This window comes from Petromyzon marinus, chromosome 56, assembly GCF_048934315.1.
Source record: "Petromyzon marinus isolate PM22_M1 ecotype Great Lakes invasive population chromosome 56, UKy_Petmar_22M1.pri1.0, whole genome shotgun sequence".
In the NCBI taxonomy this organism is placed as follows: Eukaryota; Metazoa; Chordata; class Hyperoartia; order Petromyzontiformes; family Petromyzontidae; genus Petromyzon; species Petromyzon marinus.
Window position 1 is genome coordinate 6,947,563 of NC_133722.1, and position 23,246 is coordinate 6,970,808.

At 49.9% G+C, this 23,246-nt stretch overlaps 1 protein-coding gene across 3 annotated transcripts in view; it reads right to left on the reverse strand.

The window, feature by feature from the left end:
* LOC116954807 (fibronectin-like) overlaps positions 1-23,246 on the reverse strand; it is a 101,211-nt gene that overhangs the window by 72,692 nt on the left and 5,273 nt on the right. The window contains exons 2-3 of one of the 3 annotated variants that reach the window (XM_032975635.2): positions 16,871-17,084; positions 4,504-4,629 (exon numbers count right to left, since the gene is read on the reverse strand). In XM_032975635.2, coding sequence (XP_032831526.2) covers positions 4,504-4,629; positions 16,871-17,030 — 286 coding nt within the window. In that variant the 5' untranslated portion in view covers positions 17,031-17,084. The remainder of the gene's footprint in view (positions 1-4,503; positions 4,630-16,870; positions 17,085-23,246) is intronic. The other 2 variants (XM_032975636.2, XM_032975637.2) reach the window with 2 other exon arrangements.

Sequence of the window (23,246 nt, forward strand, 5' to 3'; positions counted from 1 at the left end):
ACAGACACACAAGGGGCTTGACACGAATGAATCGCAAAACCTCTCGCTGATCTCGTCAAGGAGCAGAGACCATCACGTGAACTCGGGTCACCCCCGCAGCGGCTTTTGGCTCGCCGTCGAGCAAAGACGCTCACCGCATCGCACGGCGCTTTCAGGCGCGATGCTGTGGCCGTCTGGAACGCTCTTCCCTTCCGAGATTATAAAGAAGCCACTGTAGCTGTGCACTTTTAAACCTAGACCGGCAAACGAAGTACTTTAGGACTGCTTTTGTACTTTAGTTTGTTGTCCTCCGATGAGCACGGTCGGCTACGTGCGGTGCGAAATTCGACGTACGTGCGTACAAAGATGACCGCTACAGATCCTCCGCGCAGGAGATGTTGATTGTCTTTGCTGTCTTTCCGCTGAATTCGGTCGGAGTGTGGCGAGAGAGGCAACCGCCCCGCGATTCACTTGGCTTCGGTGGTCTCCATCCGGTCACCAATGACAACAACAAAACATAATGTCGTTTGCCACTCATGTTGCTTCGTCCATGTCGCTGGGTTCGAACAATCTCGCTGCCGTAGAGAGCACGGGAACTGTGCGATCCCTCGTGCGGATCCAGCACCACCATCGCCGCGCCCCCCCCTCCCTGCCGCCCCCCTCAATGTAGCAATCAAGTCAGGATATAAGGCTTCCTGTTTAGAATAAGCAGATGGCATTGCGCAATTCCGCCCCCCCCCCACCCCGTTGCCCCCCTCCCTTCCATACCCCGTGCCAGCAGGGGTTGGGGGGGCCTCAACATTAAAGTGAAATACAATGCGCTGGAATACCTGCGACCCATCGCAATAACACGTGGCACCGCAGTGAACGCCGCTCCATCGCCCATCCGGCGAGCACAATGTGTTGTTCGCATACAACCGAGGCGGCGGCGGCGGCGGCGGCAGCAGATTATTAATTATTGTTATTTTTTTTATTGTTTTGCGGCAGAGTCATGCGTTCGTAATGTTGAACGCGCGCCCAATTTCCACGGATTGTTTAACGTTCAAGTCTGTTCGGCTTAACCGTTAGAACAACGCGTATGGGTTTTCTCTCTCCGCCCCCCTCCCACCCCACCTCGCATCCCGACCACTTTACTTTACAACTGTTTGTCCGCGTGGAGTTTCTGTTGTTTCGATTGTAAACACGCGATGAGCCGCACCGGACAGCTGACAAAGTACAGGCGACTGCTGAGATGTCATCTTCCTCGCCTAGTACGCAAGCGGTCGGGGGTTCCATCCCGACCCTGGCAGCTGCTGTATGTTTGGAGTATGCGCGTGTCTCTCTCTCTCTCTCTCCGTGGACGCATAGATTTTTTTTTCTCCAGGTCCTCCGCTTTTTTCCTCCGCGTTTGTAATCAAGGTGCGTTTAGACTATTTAGATTATTTTGGTGCAGTAAATGTCCAAGTGATGGGGCCACTTTGTTGAGCTACCATTTGTGGCCATGTCGCTTCTGAAATATAAGTTAATAGCTCAGTGTGCTTTGCCTGGTAGGATGGTTTAGTGTTGTATTTGTTTGTGTTTGGGTGGTTTGTTAACCATCCTTGTACTTTGCACTCCAACCGTGTTTTTGTTACTGTTTGTTGTTGTAATGTTGTTACCCCGTGCCCCGACTGGACATCTGTGAAAAGGAGCTTTATAGCTCATCGGATTCCTCCAGTATGAATAAATATTCCGATTCTGACTGCTACTCTCCCCCCTCCCGCCCCCCTCTTTGCTCATCGCTTTCACTGAACAGTTACACGCTATAAAAACTAAACTACTTTTTTTTTATTTTAACAGGTAAGGCCCCACTGAGCGCCCGGCCATCGCACACGATGGGTCAACGAGGTGGCCCAATCATCGTGTGGTCATGTACAGCGTCCCACTGCTTCAGGACCCTTCGACGTTCATTCGCTGGGAGTTGGCTCATCCCACTTTGCGGGGAAAATCAACAGTGGCCGGGTGTACGTTGAGCTTCTTTCGCACCGCACGTAGCCAACCCTGCTCATCAGAGGTGCGGGGTATGCACGTCTGTTGAACTTCTTTCGCACCCTACGTAGCCAACCCTGCTCATCAGAGGTGCGGGGTATGCACGTCTGTTGAACTTCTTTCGCACCCTACGTAGCCAACCGTAGCTAATCGGCGGTGCGGGGGAAGGACGAGCAACAACACAAGAAAGCAGTTCTAAGGAAATTAGTTTTCTCATCGAGATGATTTAAAACTTGCGCCGCCCCAGCGGCTTATTCGTATTATCGGATAAGAGGAGCGTTCCAGACGGCCACAGGAGCGCATCCGAAAAAAAACTGCTGCGACGCGGTGACCGACTTTGTTCGATGACCCGGCCAAAACTCGTCCTCTGGTACATACTCGCCCCGTGCCGTAGGAAATGGAGGATTTCCCACGACTGGCCTCGGGGCTGTTCAAACCCTGAGCCGCGACGCCAGCTCGAGTAGGAAAAACACTTTCGCCCCTCGTCCCGACGAACGCCACCGCCACGACGTTACCGCCCCTTGCGTTCTCTCCCCCCCCCACCACCCCCGCTATCGCCAACTCAGCGTCCCTCGGCAGCAACCCAAGACCGGCGCTTTGGGACGTTCAGCCCGCTTGTCACGAGTGCCTCGGACACGCCGCAGATGTCCCCGCGCGATATAATAAACACGCGCGCGGATCATTTTATCGCTCTTGGGCTGCATTCAATGTCTTCGAGAACAAAAGAGCAAGTATATAATAAAACCCTTATGACGTCGGAGGAAAGCCATCAGGGCCCGTCTCCCCTCACTCCGCCTCTAAGCGGATGGATAAAACAAGTCAACGGACACCATTACGTTGCTTTCCCATAAAAAAAGTTTTCGTTTTTTTTTTCCCCTTTTACGCACGGTCAAACTGCAACGCAAAATGTCAATTTCACTGCCTTCCCGGATCGCTCTGCGAGGGCCCGGCCATGACACTTCTCCCCAAGATGGGACGATGGGCGATGGACGACAATGAGAGGAAGAATATCAACCTGGAGTGGCAGCCAGTGGCTTCCTAATATCAGAAGGAAGAGACCCAAAGAGACCCACAGAGATCCAGAAACTCATACAGACCCATAGAGACTCACAGAGATCCAGAGACTCATAGAGACCCATAGAGATCCAGAGACTTATATAGACCCATAGAGACCCACAGAGACTCATATAGACCCATAGAGACCCACATAGATCTAGAGACTCATATAGACCCATGGAGACCCACAGAGATCTAGAGACTCATATAGACCCATAGAGACCCACAGAGATCTAGAGACTCATATAGACCCATAGAGACCCACAGAGATCTAGAGACTCATATAGACCCATAGAGACCCATAGAGATCCAGAGACTCATATAGATCAATAGAGACCCACAGAGGTCCAGAGACTCATATAGACCCATAGAGACCCATAGAGACCCACAGAGACCCACAGAGACCCATATGCGGGGGCATGACAACAAATAAAAAACAGAGAGAAAAAGCAATTCTAAAGAAATGAATTTTCAATCTAAACGATTTAAAAGCGCATACCTCCAGTGGCATCATAACATCTCTGTGACTCTCTATGTATCCCTATGAGTCTCTATGTATCTCTACGAGTCTCTACGTATCTCTCGCTCTACGAGTTTCTATGTATCTCGCTATATCTCTATGTGTCTATGTGAGCTTCACGAATAGGGGTGCGTAGCTTTGGCTGCGTGGCCACTACCATCGCACTGCCTGCGGCTCGACAACTGTAACCGTCCGCTCGTGAAAGAGGAGGTGGAGCAGGAGGAGGCAGAGGATGATGAGGAGGTGGTGGAGGAGGCGGAAAGGTGGAGGAGGAGGTGGAGGAGGATGAGGTGGTGGAGGATGAGGTGGTGGAGGAGGAGGTGGAGCAGGAGGAGGCGGAGGATGAGGAGGAGGTGGTGGAGGAGGCGGAAAGATGGAGGAGGAGGTGGAGGAGAATGAGGTGGTGGAGGATGAGGTGGTGGAGGAGGAGGTGGAGCAGGAGGAGGAGGTGGTGGTGGAGGAGGCAGAAAGGTGGAGGAGGAGGTGGAGGAGGATGAGGTGGTGGAGGATGAGGTGGTGGAGGAGGAGGTGGAGCAGGAGGAGGATGAGGAGGAGGTGGTGGAGGAGGCGGAAAGGTGGAGGAGGAGGTGGAGGAGAATGAGGTGGTGGAGGATGAGGTGGTGGAGGAGGAGGTGGAGCAGGAGGAGGAGGTGGTGGTGGAGGAGGCAGAAAGGTGGAGGAGGAGGTGGAGGAGGATGAGGTGGTGGAGGATGAGGTGGTGGTGGTGGAGGAGGAGGCAGAGGAGGTTGAGGCGGAGGAGGAGGGTGAGGCGGTGGAGGAGGAGGCGGCGGAGGAGGATGAGGTGGAGGTGGTGGAGGAGGTGGAGGATGAGGAGGAGGTGGTGGAGGATGAGAATGAGGTGGAGGAGAAGGAGGTGGAGGTGGTGGAGGAGGTGGAGGATGATGAGGAGGTGCGGTGCCGTCAATGCGACCGTCGCTCACGCCGCTGGACGGCTTCGCAGTCCAGCGCCTGGCCGCCCAGGCACGTGCAGCGCAGGGCTCGTCCGTGGTACGTGCGCTCAAACTGCTCCTGCAGGTGGTACATCCTGCCATTGTCCACGCAGTCCTCTGTGTGTGGCCGGAGTGGGGGCAGGGGGGGAGCGGGGATTTGGGTGGATTCAGACGACGGGACGGAGAGAAACATCAACAAGTCAGCGGAGGGAGCGGGGCTCTCGTGGTCGTAAGGTCGAGGGGGTTCGTTCGTCTCGCTCAATTCCGTAGAGAATTCAAGGTCCCCCTCCTGACATTCAATGCCCCGAAGGACCTCGCACCTCTGTGCATTGGGGAGCTGCTGCTGCTGCTGTAGTTGTTGTTCTTGTGCCAATCAAACCAGAACCCTTCTCTGCATCCCTAGAACGAAGATCACGTTCCTGGGCAGCGGTGATCTCTGGCTGGGCTTCCCTTGGCACTCGGGCTGCGGGGTCGCCAGGGAGCATCGGTTGGGCCGGGACCTTCAAGTCCCTTCCGCCTAAAGACCCTCCACTCTCAAGAAAGGCGTCTTTCCCGTATTAACTCAAGAGCCACTTCAAACTTCAACCCTCCCCCATTGTCATTGATGTCAGGAGGAGGAGGAGGAGGACCTCTGCGCTCGCCACAAATGAACGGCGGCACCACGCCGATCTCGTGAAAGAGCGCAAAATCATCGGCGCGCGGACTCCGTCCGTCACCCCCGCAGCGGCGCTTTCACGACGCACGCTCCTGCGGCCGTCTGGAACGCTCTTCCCTGCCGATATTAGGAAGCCACAGGGAGCTGTGCACTTTTAAATCATCGTCTCGACTGACAAACTCATTCCTTTAGAACTGCTTTCTGGGTTCGGTTTGTTGTCATTCCCTCCCGCGCCTCCGATCAGCACCGTCGGCTACGAACGGCGCTAAAGAAGTTCAACGCACGTACGCGCCCGCCCTTCCGCTTCGAAACGTCCCGCAAAACGACGCGCGTCCCACACGCCGTTAGCATCTCCGCCGTCCTCTGGTACCCTCTCACCACACTGCCCGACTCTATGAACCACGCTGTACTGTCGAATCGCAGCCTCGCCCATCTGACCGTACTCTCTAAAACTGCAACGCGGAGAGACGGCCACAAGTTTAATTGCGAGGGGAAAATGTGCAGGAGGGCAGACACTAGCACAAAAACAAATCTAATAATTTTTTTCAAAATTGAAAAAAGGGGGTCTGAAAAAAAATAAAACCTCCACCGTGGTGGCCCCCCACTTCTCCATCCTGGCTCCAGCCCTTCGCCGCCCCCCCCCCTGGTCTTCCCCCCTTTGTCTCCCCCACGACCTCCTGGTATACAGGAGGTCGTGGGTTCGACCCTGACGCCTGCTGTATATTTGGAGTTTGCGTGTCTCTCTCTCCGTGGTGAGATGTTAACTACCTCGCGTGGTATGCAAGGAGGTCGTGGATTCGATCAGGACCCTGACGCCTGCTGTATATTTGGAGTTTGCGTGTCTCTCTCCGTGGTGAGATGTTAACTACCTCGCTTGCTATGCAAGGAGGTCGTGGGTTCGATCAGGACCCTGACGCCTGCTGTATACTTGGAGTTTTCACGTTCTCCGGGTCCTCCGGTTTTTCCCTCCAAATTTATAACCAATTTGTCTGTTGCTCTCATGTGATGATAAGCTACTTCGTTGTGCTATCAATTTGTGGTGGCCAGCTCGCATCTGCGTAAAGAGCCCCACGTGGCTCTTTACGCAGTGGGGCCTTGCCTGGTAAAATGAAAATAAAACTTTCGTTTATAGTTTGAGGGTTACCCCATCGCACACGTGCGGGTCTTCTCAAGGTTCTCCAGTTTCCTACCACATGCGAAAGGCTCCTTTAAAAAACAGAGACTAAATAAACACGTAGCCAATGCGTCTTCTTCTACGTACATGCGTTTTTTTTATATGAAAATAAAAAAGTACGTGTAAAAAATATATATAATGAGAGATAAATAAATCTTGCACAACCCATCAGCTTAGACACACATGGCCTTCTGAGAGCTCCATAATTTCAGCAGCATTGTTGCAGGCGAGCAAACAAAAACTCCCCGGGGCTGGTGTTCAACATTCAGAGTGTCTCGTTAAAAAAAAGTAATAACAACAAAACATTTGAAATTGGATAAACTTTTCCAACGCAGGATCTCTCTTTTCGGGGAAAAGGCTCGAGACAGCGCTGTAAGGCTTTTCTGGGGAAACGAATTTTCGTTTTTTGTTAATTTTTAACGTCAACAGCTTGTAATAGAGTTTTTCCCCTTTTTTCTGGCAACAAAACTGAAACCTTTTTACAAGGATTCATGTTACTGCATTAACCACAATACCTGCAGTCAAAATGCAAACAAAAAACATACTATGATAATATATGCATTGTCCTTGAAACAGGTTAATGCAGACATGAATCCTTGTAAAAAGGTTTCAGTTTTGTTGTCAGAAAAAAGGGGAAAAACCCTATTACATTTTGGTACTGGCAAAGGAGGTCTAATGATGTCAACAGGTTGGTCTGGGGCCTTGGGGTCGGTAGTCCTGACAGGCCTGGGGCTGACAACCAGGACCTGTTCACAGTTAAGCTGTTTATAAAGCCACGGTTGGCTACGTACCGTGCGAAAGAGGTTCAACAAACGTACGTGGATACACGTGTGAAAGCCAGGCGTGTTTCCCTCCGCGTTTACTATTTTTTTGGCCACTATAAATTTCCACATGAAAACTTCATTGAGCTATCATTTGTGGCCAGGTCGCTTCTGAGAAAGAGCTATACAGCTCAGTGTGGCCTTACCTGGTATGATATTTTTTTTTTTATGAATTAGTTTCAGTTAATATTTTTGGTTCTTTCGGTAAAGTCACGTAGAAGGGAAACCTGATGATGATTGCTTGTGTTGCGGTCGAAACGTCGTGAGAATTTTTATTGTTTTACATTTTTATTATTTTATTGTTTTCCTTCTACGTGACTTTACCGAAAGAACCAAGAATATGAATCCCTGCAGTCACGAAAGCTTTAAATAAAAATTGAGTTTTAGTTCGTTAACCAAAGGGGCGGCTGAGACCCCCGGGTGAGAAACTTGCGCGCACAGCACGGAGTCTGCTACCGCCGCTCTCTTCCGCGATCGTGAGATGCACGGAGGATCCCTTCGCTGCTGGCCATGGGGTTGATAGGTCCCAGAGAGTAGCAAATCACGCGGACAATGACATTGGCCAAACGAAAAACACCGTCTTTTTAACTAATTACCTTTAATATATACGTGTATATATAGGCTTAACACGTAGGCTGTCGCGACCAATAGTGACGAATTGGCACGTTCTGTTGACGTGACAACCCCTTGCTAGTTTGCTGTGTCGGGTGGTGGCGGGTTTTAACGACACATTTAGATATTTACGCGATCTAACCCAAGAAAACCTCTGTTATGGATATACACAGGCTATTCAATCTGTGAACATTAGTATGCTAACAACGAAAAAAAAATGGCTGTAAATAAACGTGAAGAAAATACAAAATAAACATGAAGAATAAAGAAATATCTTGATTTGAAGCTTTCGTGACTGCAGGAATCCATACTCTTTGGTTCTTTCGGTAAAATCACGTGGGCATAAATAAAATAAATCACATTTTTTTATTTATACCTACGTGACTTTACCGAAGAAACCAAAGAATAATAAAGAAATAGTTTATACTGTACGTGAATTTACCTTAAATTATGATGATTCTGTGCGGTGGAAAGATGCACAGTAATGATGATGACGATGATGACAATGATGATGATCGCTACAACGTCGTTAACTGCTCCCACAAGGACACATTCTCTCTCTCTCTCGATGCAGCAGTCGCTTCGAGTTACGAATGCGATTCCCCGGGGAGCCCAAATCGCGGAAAGCAAGTTCATGACTAACGGGGGAACACTGCATTCTTTACCAAAGACCCAAGAATATGCATTCTTCTTGTCCTCCATCATCTTCCAGCGAGGTGTGTGTCCCGTTGGTTGTTTTTTTCCATTTCGCAGAGTTGGCAACCCACACACGCGCCCACGGCCAGACGCACTGGGAATTGAAACCGGGAAGCGTTTCTTCTGTCGTGCACGACCACCACCACCACAACTACCTCCACCACTACCTCTACCACTACCTCCACCACCACAACTACCTCCACCACCACAACTACCTCCACCACAACTACCTCCACCACTACCTCCACAACCACAACTACCTCCACCACAACTACCTCCACCACAACTACCTCCACCACCACAACTACCTCCACCACTACCTCCACCACCACAACTACCTCCATCACCACAACTACCTCTACCACCTTCACAACCACCATTACTACCACCACTTTCACAGCCACCACCACCACTACCTCCACCACCACAACTACCTCCACCACCTTCACAGCCACCACTACCTCCACCACTACCTCCACCACCTTCACAGCCACCACTACCTCCACCACCACTACCTCCACCACCTTCACAGCCACCACTACCTCCACCACCACTACCTCCACCACCACCACTACCTCCACCACTACCTCCACCACCACTACCTCCACCACCACCACCACTACCTCCACCACTACCTCCACCACCTTCACAACCACCACCACTACCTCCACCACCACCTACACCACCACCACTACCTCCACCTTTAAAACCACCACCACTACATCCACCACCACTACCTCCACCACCACCACTTTCACAACCACCACTACCTCCACCACCACCACTACCTCCACCTTTAAAACCACCACCACTACATCCACCACCACTACCTCCACCACCTTCACAACCACCACCACCATCACTACCTCCACCACCACCACCACTTCCACCACCTCCACTACCTCCACCACCTCCACTACCTCCACCACCTCCACTACCTCCACCACCACCACTACCTCCACCACCACTACCTCCACCACCACTACCTCCACCACCTTCACAGCCACCACTACCTCCACCACCACTACCTCCACCACCACCACTACCTCCACCACTACCTCCACCACCTTCACAACCACCACCACTACCTCCACCACCACCTACACCACCACCACTACCTCCACCTTTAAAACCACCACCACTACATCCACCACCACTACCTCCACCACCACCACTTTCACAACCACCACTACCTCCACCACCACCACTACCTCCACCTTTAAAACCACCACCACTACATCCACCACCACTACCTCCACCACCTTCACAACCACCACCACCATCACTACCTCCACCACCACCACTTCCACCACCTCCACTACCTCCACCACCTCCACTACCTCCACCACCTCCACTACCTCCACCACCACCACTACCTCCACCACCACTACCTCCACCACCACTACCTCCACCACCTTCACAGCCACCACTACCTCCACCACCACTACCTCCACCACCACCACTACCTCCACCACTACCTCCACCACCTTCACAACCACCACCACTACCTCCACCACCACCTACACCACCATCACTACCTCCACATTTAAAACCACCACCACTACATCCACCACAACCTCAACCACCACCACTTTCACAACCACCACTACCTCCACCACCACCACTACCTCCACCTTTAAAACCACCACCACTACATCCACCACCACTACCTCCACCACCTTCACAACCACCACCACCATTACTACCTCCACCACCACCACCACTTCCACCACCTCCACTACCTCCACCACCTCCACTACCTCCACCACCACCACCTCCACCACCACTACCTCCACCACCACTACTACCTCCACCACCACCACTACCACCATCACCTTCACCACCACTACCACTACCTCCACCACCACCACTACCTCCACCACTACCTCCACTACCTCCACCACCACCACTACCTCCACCACCACTACCTCCACCACCACTACTACCTCCACCACCCCCTTTACCACCACCACTACCACCACCACTACCTCCACCACCACCACTACCTCCACCACTACCTCCACTACTTCCACCACCACCTCCACCCCCTTTACCACCACCACTTCCACCACCACCACTACCTCCACCTCTTCCACCACCACTAACTCCACTTCCACCTCCACCTCCACCACCTGCGCCACCTCTACCACCACCACCTCCACCACTACCACCAAAGACAAAGATCCCCCCCTATAGCTTGAACAAGCTGTCGGGGCAAGCGCTGTTAGCAAGCACCTATGAATGCCGTCACGGCACTCGAGGGGGTGGGTGGCCAGCACCACGCCCGGCCGCCTTTGTCTCCCCAGTGGCGATTGTTATACTCCACAACAGATACTCATTTGAGGCTGAGTCGACCTAGGGGATACCCTTGACCGGTTCAGATAATCGTCACTGGCGCTGGGTTCGTAGTGCAGCGTAGCGCTAACCGCTACACTACCGCCACCACCACCACTGTCCCTTCAGAGTGCACGTGGAATCGAGCCAACATTGATTCGAGCCAACACACACACCCCACATGCTCGTTACTAAAGCCAAGCAGAAGCGCATTTTACTCAAAAGCTGCAAAACTAGTTTAGGCTTTTCTTTCTTTTACATTTCTGAAAGCAAGCGTTGAAAGGGGAATATTACATCCCCCAAGTTTTTCCACGTTCAATCGGTGCGACAGGAAAACAACATCACTGTTATGATTAGGTTTATGGTTGTTGTTGCTGCTGTTGCTGTTATTTTCGGGAACTGTATTTGTCACAGAGGGAGAAAGGATGAACAATCGGAATAGGTTTTACCCTTTCTGGAAATAAAACAGGCGGTGTTCTTATGAATCTTGACTTAAAGCTTTCGTGACTGCAGAAAATTCGTATTCTTTGGGTCTTTCGGTGAAGTCACGTGGATAGGTTCAAGTTAATAAAAAATAAAATAAACAAAAACCACGACGTTTCGATCACAACACAAGCGATCGTCATCAGGAGGAAAAAAAGAGGGGGAAAGCTGCTAAGGCAGACTGTTTTTATGATGATTACACGTCTTCTTTGGTTATTTCGGTAAAGTCACGTAGAATGATAATAAAATAATAAATTGATAAAATAAAATAACACAATAATATTCTCACGACGTTTTTTTATTATCATTCTACGTGACTTTACCGAAAGAACCAAAGAAGATGAATCATTGCAGTCACGAAAGCTTTAAATCGAAAAGATGATTACACGCTTTTATTTAACTCTGTCTGTTGTTGCTGTATCCTCAAATCTTGTAACTCGACTTTAACCCACTTCCCAACGTGGTATCGACTGCAAACATGGTATACTTATGTCATACTGATGACAATACTATATTCTATCATTAGAAAAAACAAATTTTAACCATCTTTTTTTAAATGTTATGTTTCAGCTTGGGTCTAATTGTCCACGCTCAACTGACGTTGGCTGTAAATCACCACGGTCCCCTTACGTTGTGGCAAGCTTCGGGGCCACTTCCTGGAGTCGTGGAGTTCTTCCATTACTTGTACGGTACATTTCATTAAAGCATGTTTTAAAAAAAAAAGTATTTTCAAATATTACTTATAAAGGTTTAAAATGGGTGTAGCCCAAGGGTCATAAACGAAGTCGGGCCGGGCTAGTGATGTTAATGTGAGAGATTAGAATGTTAATGTGAGAGATTAACATGTTAATGTGAGAGATTAACATGTTAACGTGAGAGATTAACATGTTGATGTGAGAGATTAGCATGTTAACGTGAGAGATTAGCATGTTAATGTGAGAGATTAGCATATTAATGGGAAAGATTAGCATGTCAATGTGAGATATTAGCATGTTAATGTGAGAGATCAGCATGTTAATGTGAGAGATTAGCATGTTGATGTGAGATATTAGCATTTTTATGTGAGAGAATAGAATGTTAATGTGAGAGATTAGCATGTTAATGTGAGATATTAGCATGTCAATGTGAGAGAATAGAATGTTAATGTGAGAGATTAGCATGTTGATGTGAGATATTAGCATTTTAATGTGAGAGAATAGAATGTTAATGTGAGAGATTAGGATGTTAATGCGAGAGATTAGCATGTTAATGTGAGAGATTAGCATTTAATATGAGAGATTAGAATGTTAATGTGAGAGATTATCATGTTAATGTGAGAGATTAGCATGTTGATGTGAGATATTAGCATGTTGATGTGAGATATTCGCATTTTAATGTGAGAGAATAGAATGTTAATGTGAGAGATTAGCATGTTAATGTGAGATATTAGCATGTCAATGTGAGAGAATAGAATGTTAATGTGAGAGATTAGCATGTTAATGTGAGATATTAGCATGTTAATGTGAGAGATTAGCATGTTACTTGTGAGAGATTAGGATGTTAATGCGAGAGATAAGCATGTTAATGTGAGAGATTCGCATTTTAATGAGAGATTAGAATGTTAATGTGAGAGATTAGCATGTTAATGTGAGAGATTAGCATTTTAATGAGAGATTAGAATGTTAATGTGAGAGATTAGCATGTTAATGTGAGAGATTAGCATGTCAATGTGAGAGTTTAGCATGTTAATGTGAGAGATTAGCATGTTAATGTGAGAGATTAGCATGTTAATGTGAGATATTAGCATGTCAATGTGAGAGATTAACATGTTAATGTGAGATCACAGAGCCGCCTCCACGTCGAGGTCAGTGCACAGAGGTGGCTTTGTCGGTGTGAGACGTTTAACCTTTTAATATAAAATCGGAGAGCTGAAGCCACGGGGAAAAGAAAAACTAACATCGGAAGGTGGCAGGATGGGAACATCACAGCCAGTTATGACTTAATCTGGTTGATGACATCCTTCCAATGATTGCTGAGTTTGTACCCATCCTCTCGGTTGAAGTTGTGTCTGTGTCTGTATATGTGGATGGCTTCATGAACGAATCTTTGTTGATAGCCAGTGGGCTTACAAAGTACCTTCGTCTTAGAGAAATAAATTCCGCGTTAATCTCTCACATTAACAAGCTAATTCCTCACATCAACATGCTAATCTCTCACATTAACATGCTAATTTCTCACATTAACATGCTAATCTCGCACATTAACATGCTAATCTCTCACATCAACATGCTAGCTTCTCGCATTAACATGCTAATCTCGCACATTAACATGCTAATCTCTCACATTAACATGCTAATTTCCCGCATTAACATGCTAATCTCTCACATCAACATGCTAGCTTCTCACATTAACATGCTAATCTCTCACATTAACATGCTAGCTTCTCACATTAACATGCTAATCTCTCACATTAACATGCTAATTTCTCGCATTAACATGCTAATCTCTCACATCAACATGCTAGCTTCTCACATTAACATGCTAATCTCTCACATCAACATGGCCACCTCCACGCCCTTGCCGTGGAGGCCCCTCTCCAATCTTACAGTTACATGCTAATTTATCACATTAACATAACTAGCCCCGCCCACTTCGTTTATGACCCTTGGGCTACACCCATTTTAAACCTTTAAAACAGTCTGCCTCTGCAGCTTTCACCCTCTTTTTTCCCTCCTGATGACGATCGCTTGTGTTGTGATCGAAACGTCGTAGTTTTTGACTCTACCGAAAGACCCAAAGAATAGGTGTTAGGATGTTAAAACAGCACTGTTTGCTTTTTGGCGTCCTCTGGTCTGACACCGGTGAGACTAAGGCCATAAAGAAGGCCGTCTCTGGTGTAGGCCCATCAATTTCAAAGACAATGCAAGTATTATATGAGAGCTTGTCTGCGTTTCATGTTCACCACAAATACTGTGTGCGGTTAATGCAGCAACTTGATTCCTCGCAAAAAAAGGTCCTCATTTGGTGTTTGAACATCTTAACACACCTGCTGTTTTATTGCCAGCAAGGGTAAAAAAGCTTTTCTTATTTTTATTCCGTTGACATTGGAAACAAAAAAAAGGGTCCCATGATATATAGAGAGAAGGGGACGTCTGTATATGGCCACGTTCGGGTGGGAGTACCAGCGGAAATCAAATCATTCTTGAACGGCTGTTCCGCGACTCTTGCATCACAGGGCGTGTCCCTTTACCAATCGCTCATATTTCTTTCCCTTGGACCCAGTTTTTTTTGTCTTTATTTGGACCTCAATTCGTTTAATTTTGGGGGGCATTATCATCCCCGTACAGACACACACGACAGGGATGGGCTCCTGTCCACGGAGCGATAACAATACAAAAATAATTAAAACGGTAACTAGAAATAAAAACAATCAACTCGACTTGCTCCCCCACCCCACCCCACCCCCAACGGTACACTCTGTCCTATCATGATGAGCCATGATCTATCCACTGCTCGATGAAGGCCCCCCACAACGAGGCTTCGTAACATTCATACCCATGGTCTCGAGACGCAATGACTCGCCTAGCCCCGGCTACGCATGCCAATCGCTGATACGATCGCTCCATCTTCACAGAGGTTTTCCCTCTTGGGTCCGCCGCGGTTGCTAGGAGATGTTAACTACCTCGCCTGGTATACAGGAGGTGGTTGGTTCGCTCCCGGCCCTGACGCCTGCTGCTGTATATTTGGAGTTTGCGTGTCTCTCTCTCTCTCTCATCATCACTGTGGCTAGGAGATGTTAATTACCTCGCCTGGTATACAGGAGGTGATTGGTTCCGATCCCGACCCTGATGCCTGCTGCATATTTGGAGTTTGCGTGTCTCTCTCTCATCATCACGGTGGCTAGGAGATGTTAACTACCTCGCCTGGTATACAGGAGGTGGTTAGTTCCGATCCCGGCCCTGACGCCTGCTGCTGTATATTTGGAGTGTGCGTGTCTCTCTCTCTCTCTCATCATCACGGTTGCTAGGAGATGTTAACTACCTCGCCTGGTATGCAGGAGGTCGTGGGTTCAATCCCGGCCCTGACGCCTGCTGTATATTTGGAGTGTGCGTCTCCCTCTCTCTCTGTCATCATCACGGTGGCTAGGAGATGTTAACTACCTCGCCTGGTATACATGATGTGGTTGGTTCTATCCCGGCCCTGACGCCTTCTGCTGTATATTTGGAGTGTGCGTGTCTCTCTCTCTCTCTCCGTGGCCACGTGGATTTTTCTCCGGGTTCTCCGGTTTTTCCCTCCACGTTTAGAATCTACATCACAGCCTGTTAGAGTATTTCGCCGCTATAAATGTCCACGCGGTGGCAAGCCACTTCGTTGAGCTGTCATTCGTGGCCAGGTCGCTCCTGAAAAACAAGCTATGTAGCTCAGCGTGCCTTACCAGGTAAAATAAAAAAAAATATTTTAGTTTTTTTAACGTGTCCTAACTGTGACATTCCAATCCGTTGTGCCGCGGATAAGAAGGGTTGCGTACAACGTCACAAAGAAGTCTGAGTGATTTTCTTTTCGCGAATTCACATCGAGGTGGCACTCGACCGAAGCTGTTTATGGCCTTAAGCAAGCGGCGGAAATTCCACATTCTTGTTGCAGGGGCGAGTCTATCCATAGGACCAGCACTGCCGACTTCCTCACAAAGCGGTACTCATTTGATCGACCCCCCCACCCACACGGGTGATGGGCCAAATGACCCCCCCCCCTAAACCAGGATATTAACTCGCAACCTTCCGAGCCGCTCAACTCTGCCGCTGAACCATCTTTAAAAACAAATTTTATAATTAATAAAAAAAAAACAGCTCGCTGTCACGCATCATCCTGCATGTGTCTCGGTGAACACAGCCGGTGGACGTGCAAAGGCGTAAACAAACATATTCACAAATAGGCTTAACCCTTTCACGGCAAGAAAGCAGGAGGAGCTGTTAAGATGTTCAAACACCAAACAGATGCCTATTGCCCGAGGCATCAAGTCTGCGTTAACCGCACACAAATTGTGTCAAGACACGCAAACAAAGTGCTCTGATGATAGTTGCATTGTCTTTGGAAATGACTGACCTACACCAGAGTCAGCATTCGTTATGGCCTTGTCTCACCAGTGTTAGACCAGAGAGCGCCGAAAAGCGAACAGTGCAAAGGCAATGCCACGCGTAATCAAAGTATCGATAGCTCGGATTTTAGCGGTTAGATTTACGGGAACCTTCTTGCCAGTGTCAAAATGATGAAAAAAATTACGACTAGGCTTTACCCTTCCTGGCACTAAAACAGGAGGCGTTAAGATGTTTAAACACCAAACAGACGCCTATTGGCCGAGGCATCAAGTCCGCGTTACACCGCGCGCAACTTGTGCCAAAAAACGCGCAAACTGAAAACAACAAAAAAAAAACAATCCTCCGACAAATCTACGGCGCTGTCGTTGAAACCGATCGGCCCACACCCCGACGGCAGCCTCCACCGTGGCCTCGCCTCGCCGGACGGTTGCACGAGGTGCCCCCAGTAGCGCGCCAACAACGGGGCGACCAGCGGCGAGGTTCGGTCGGTCGCTTAGGCGTCACTCACTCTGCACCACGGCTTCACCGTCGGCCTCCACGGCCGCGACCCTCTGCGCCTGGGCCATCGTCTTCGCGCGGGTGGCGCCAGGCGCGGTCGCCGCCACGCACATCAGCAGCAGAAGCGGAGCCGCCACCGCCGCCACCGCCGCCGCCGCCGGGACGTGCATGCTGATCGCTGACGGTCGAAGGTTCGTCCCTGCAGGTCCACGGATGTCGCGCTGCTGTTGCGCGCACGCACGCGCACAAAGAGAGTTAACAGGGCAAGCGCTGTTGGCGAGAAGCACCTATGAAGGCCGGCACGGCGCACGAGGGGGTGTGTGGCCATCAACCACCTTTGCCTCCCCAGTGGCGATGTTTGCTACACACCGCGCCAGGTTACTCATTTGAGGCCGAGTCGACCAAGCGGAAGGCCCAGGACCGGTTCAGACAATCGTCACCGGTGTCGACCGTGAGCGGGGAATCGAACTCGGGTCGCCGGGTTCGTAGCGCAGCGTAGCGCTAACCGCTACCACCACCACCGCTCCCCACACGCAAACACACACACACGCGCGAGCACACACGAAGCATGGGGAGAGGATTTGGAATAAAGCTCGTGACAATGGTGGTGGTGGGAGATTATTTCACATTCCAGGTGCCGTGATCCCACAGTCAAATCTGCCACTTGTTGCCGTTGAGCGTGTCCAATGGCCCTCAACCGGGCGGTGGAAATTCCACATTCCTAGGAGGACGGCCGTTTGTGAGGCCGCTCCATGAACATCTTTGAAGTGTTGACGCTCGTTGATTCCTCCGGCCGTGTCGAGGACTCTGTTTGTACCTGGCGCTGATTGGTTTGTCTCGCATGCGCTGTGTTGAACGCTGCAGGTTTCAACAACACACCCACTCATTCACACACCCAATCACTCACCCAAACACCCGCTCACCTACTCACTCACTCACTCACCCACTCAGTCCCTTACCCGCTCACCATTCAACCACCACCACACTGTCGGTCACAAAAATACACTCACCCAATCACTCACTCACCTATTCACCCACCCACTCACTCACGCACCCTCCCACTCACCCACACACACACCCATTCACTCACACACCCACCCACTCACCCACCCACCCACTCACACAGCCACTCACTCACCCACCCACTCACACACTCACCCACTCACCCACTCACACACCCACCCACGCACTCACACACCCACCCACCCACTATACTCACCCACCCACTCACCCACCCACTCACTCACACACCCACCCACCCACTCATACACCTACCCACCAACCCACTCACACACACACACCCACACACTATACTCACCCACCCACTCACTCACCCACTCACTCACCCACCCACTCACTCACACACCCAACCACTCACCCACCCACCCACTATACTCACCCACCCACTCACCCACCCACTCACTCACCTACTCACCCACCCACCCACTCACACACCCACCCACTCATACACCTACCCACCCACCCACTCACACACCCACACACCCACTCACACAGCCACTCACTCACCCGCCCACTCACACACCCACCCACTCACACACCCATCCACTCACCCACCCACCCACTATACTCACCCACCCACTCACTCACCCACTCACTCACCCACCCACTCACTCATACACCCAACCACTCACCCACCCACTATACTCACCCACCCACTCACCCACCCACTCACTCACCTACTCACCCACCCACTCACACACCCACCCACTCATACACCTACCCACCCACCCACTCACACACCCACCCACTTACACACCCACCCACTCACACACCCACTCACCCACCCACCCACTCACACACCTACCCACTCACCCACCCACGCTTGTATTCAACCACCACTACTCCCGCACGTGATGTACAACAGATCAGTGGTTTTAAAATTAACATAAATAAACAAACAAACCATAAGGTATAATTACAACATCTTATATATATGCTGTATCCGTGTGTCTATGACGTGGAATGTCTCAGTTAACCAGTGGAGCAATTAAAACATTCACAGTGACAGGACTGGAGACGCGGCTGCAGCCTGGAATGCAATAACCCCAACGCACGTCACGAAACACGGCTGTGGTGTCCCGCCCACCCCCCCCCCACTTCCACCCCCCCACCACCACCCCCCCACCACCATCACCCCCCACCACCACCACGAGCAGGCCGGATCATGTTGGCGGCGCCTCAATCGTGCCAGACGCACCACAAAGTCAATCTCGCTTTTGACGGCTCACCCCGAGGCATTTTTAATTCTCGCCAAAGCCACCACCACCACCACCACCCCCCCCCCCCAACGAGTCAATCTTTACTCCGCGTGAGGATGTTCCTCCTTCTCCACTGCTGCCCCCCCCCAAAACACACGACCACCGTTGTCTGGAATTCCTCGCCTCTGGCTATTTGCATCCTCAACTCTCCCTTGCAGGACCGCCATCCCCCGGCTTGGTCAAGTCCAGCCCCGTTAACCGCGGAACGTTTGGCCCGATGGTTGGCATGTAGGTTGGAGGCGTTGGTCCAACGTTGACTCAACGTTGGTTCGACCGTTGGTCCAACGTTGACTCAACGTTGGTTTGATCGTTGGCCCGACGTTCACCGAACGTTGGTTCGACGTTGGCCTAACGTTGTCTCAACGTCGACTCGACGTTAGTACAACGGTGTCTCAACGTTGCTTCGACGTTGACCCAACGTTTACTCAACGTTGGTTCGACGTTGGCCTAACGTCCACTGAACGTTGATTCGACGTTGGCCCAACGTTGACTCAACGCTGGCTCGACGTTAGCGCAACGTTGTCTCAACGTTGCTTCAACGTTGACCCAACGTTCCACGTTTAAGTGTGGAGTCTCACAACCTTCCTCCTGTGTGCCTACGGCCTGTATTTTCTATATCGTCCTGAGTGTGTGTGTATATACAGTGAGGGAAAAAAGTATTTGATCCCCTGCTCATTTTGTACGTTTGCCCACTGACAAAGAAATGATCAGTCTATAATTTTAATGGTAGGTTTATTTGAACAGTGAGAGACAGAATAACAACAAAAAAATCCAGAAAAACGCATGTCAAAAATGTTATAAATTGATTTGCATTTTAATGAGGGAAATAAGTATTTGACCCCCTCTCAATCAGAAAGATTTCTGGCTCCCAGGTGTCTTTTATACAGGTAACGAGCTGAGATTAGGAGCACATTCTTAAAGGGAGTGCTCCTAATCTCAGCTTGTTACCCTATAAAAGAAACCTGTCCACAGAAGCAATCAATCAATCAGATTTCAAACTGTCCACCATGGCCAAGACCAAAGAGCTCTCCAAGGATGTCAGGGACAAGATTGTAGACCTACACAAGGCCGGAATGGGCTACAAGACCATTGCTAAGCAGCTTGGTGAGAAGGTGACAACAGTTGGTGCGATTATTCGCAAATGGAAGAAACACAAAAGAACTGTCAATCTCCCTCGGCCTGGGGCAACATGCAAGATCTCACCTCGTGGAGTTGCAATGATCATGAGAACGGTGAGGAATCAGCCCAGAACTACACGGGAAGATCTTGTCAATGATCTCAAGGCAGCTGGGACCATAGTCACCAAGAAAACAATTGGTAACACACTACGCCGTGAAGGACTGAAATCCTGCAGCGCCCGCAGGGTCCCCCTGCTCAAGAAAGCACATATACATGCCCGTCTGAAGTTTGCCAATGAACATCTGAATGATTCAGAGGACAACTGGGTGAAAGTGTTGTGGTCAGATGAGACCAAAATGGAGCTCTTTGGCATCAACTCAACTCGCCGTGTTTGGAGGAGGAGGAATGCTGCCTATGACCCCAAGAACACCATCCCCATCGTCAAACATGGAGGTGGAAACATTATGCTTTGGGGGTGTTTTTTTCTGCTAAGGGGACAGAACAACTTCACCGCATCAAAGGGACGATGGACGGGGCCATGTACCGTCAAATCTTGGGTGAGAACCTCCTTCCCTCAGCCAGGGCATTGAAAATGGGTCGTGGATGGGTATTCCAGCATGACAATGACCCAAAACACACGGCCAAGGCAACAAAGGAGTGGCTCAAGAAGAAGCACATTAAGGTCCTGGAGTGGCCTAGCCAGTCTCCAGACCTTAATCCCATAGAAAATCTGTGGAGGGAGCTGAAGGTTCGAGTTGCCAAACGTCAGCCTCGAAACCTTAATGACTTGGAGAAGATCTGCAAAGAGGAGTGGGACAAAATCCCTCCTGAGATGTGTGCAAACCTGGTGGCCAACTACGAGAAACGTCTGACCTCTGTGATTGCCAACAAGGGTTTTTCCACCAAGTACTAAGTCATGTTTTGCAGAGGGGTCAAATACTTATTTCCCCCAATAAAATGCAAATCAATTTATAACATTTTTGACATGCGTTTTTCTGGATTTTTTTTGTAGTTATCCTGTCTCTCACTGTTCAAATAAACGTACCATTAAAATTATAGACTGATCATTTCTTTGTCAGTGGGCAAACGTACAAAATCAGCAGGGGATCACATACTCTTTTCTCTCACTGTATATTTGCAGATTCCTCCTGAAAGAAGGAGAAGTAAAAAAAGAAAACAGTCTTGAGACTCAGGCTAATAAAAAAGGGGGGGGGGAGGGGTAATTTATAAATAAATCGACAAACAACGCGATGAGTGCAGAAAATAAAAGACGGCCGATATATAAACACACATTTCCGCATTCCAGGCGAATGGCTGGGGCGCGCTGTCAAAATCCGCCGGAGCGATTTCAGAATGAGAACATTTCGGAATGTTGATTTACACCAACGGGTGGAATCCCATGAGCTATGAGGCTCTTCTTCACAGATGGCCTTAGATGGGGGGGGGTGGCTTTCACGGGGTAAGAGCGTTGCTGATCACACTCAGGGCAGTTCCCCACCACCCTCCCCGAGTTGGCAACGTACAGAGGTTTGGGGACTGCCTCCGAGATGGCTGCAAAGCACCGGGACACGAATGCCAGAGAGAGCAGAGAGGGAGAGAGAGAGAGTGTGCGAGAGAGGACAGTGAAATGTGTCTGTGTGTGTGTTTCTGCTCCAACAAAGGACAAGACTTGAGCCACGAGCATAGCTAGAAAGGTTCATGACCACTTTCTGTCGCTTCAACTCTTCGACAAAGAATAAAAACCGGAACGTCTCAGAGCCATCTCGCTCTGACGGGGTGCGGAGACGGATAACGGAGCATCCATGGAAAACGACGATTGCACTCTTTCGTGATGGATGCATGAATGTGTGTTGAACTTCTGTCGCACCGTACGAAGCCAACCGTGCTAATCTGAGATGCAGGGGAATGACAGCAAGCGATGGGCCTCTGTGCGAGTCTATGGGTCTCTGTGTGAGTCTATGGGTCTCTGAGGGAGTCTATGGGTCTCTGTGTGAGTCTATGGATCTCTGTGTGAGTCTATGGAACTCTCTCTAAGTCTATGGGTCTCTGTGTGAGTCTATGGGTCTCTGTGTGAGTCTATCGGTCTCTGTGGGAGTCTATGGCTCTCTGTGTGAGTCTATGGGTCTCTGTGCGAGTCTATGGGTCTCTGTGTGAGTCTATGGGTCTCTGTGTGAGTCTATGGGCCTCTGAGTCTATGGAACTCTCTCTAAGTCTATGGGTCTCTGTGTGAGCCTATGGGTCTCTGTGTGAGTCTATGGGTCTCTGTGTGAGTCTATGGGTCTCTGTGTGAGTCCATGGGTCTCTGTGTGAGTCTATGGGTCTCTGTGTGAGTCTGTGGATCTCTGTGTGAGTCTGTGGGTCTCTGTGTGAGTCTATGGGTCTCTGTGTAAGTCTATGGGTCTCTGTGTGGGTGTCTGTGGGTCTCTTTGTGAGTCTGTGGGTCTCTGTGCGAGTCTATGGGTCTCTGTGAAAGTCTGTGGGTTCCTGTGTGAGTCTGTGGGTCTCTGTGCGAGTCTGTCGGACTCTGTGTAAGTCTATGGGTCTCTGTGCGATGCTATGGGTCTCTGTGTGAGTCTGTGGGTCTCTTTGTGAGTCTATGGGTCTCTGTGTGAGTCTATGGATCTCTGTGTGAGTCGATGGAACTCTCTTTAAGTCTATGGGTCTCTGTGTGAGTCTATGGGTCTCTGTGTGAGTCTACGGGTCTCTGTGGGAGTCTATGGATCTCTGTTGGAGTCTATGGGTCTCTGTGTGAGTCGATGTATGTAATGTTGTTGAACTTCTTTCGCACCGTACCTAACCAACAGCGCTAATCGGCGGTGCGGTAACCAACCATTTCAGGGCACACGCCTCACTGCCAGCCGAGCCTTGTCGCAAAACGTCGCTGCTAAAGAGGTCCAGCCTGCGTGCACGCACCAACACGTGCAGGTGCTGCAGGCACGTGGCCTGATGCGTGTAGCCGCCGTGGCCGTCACTATCACTGGCAGGGGA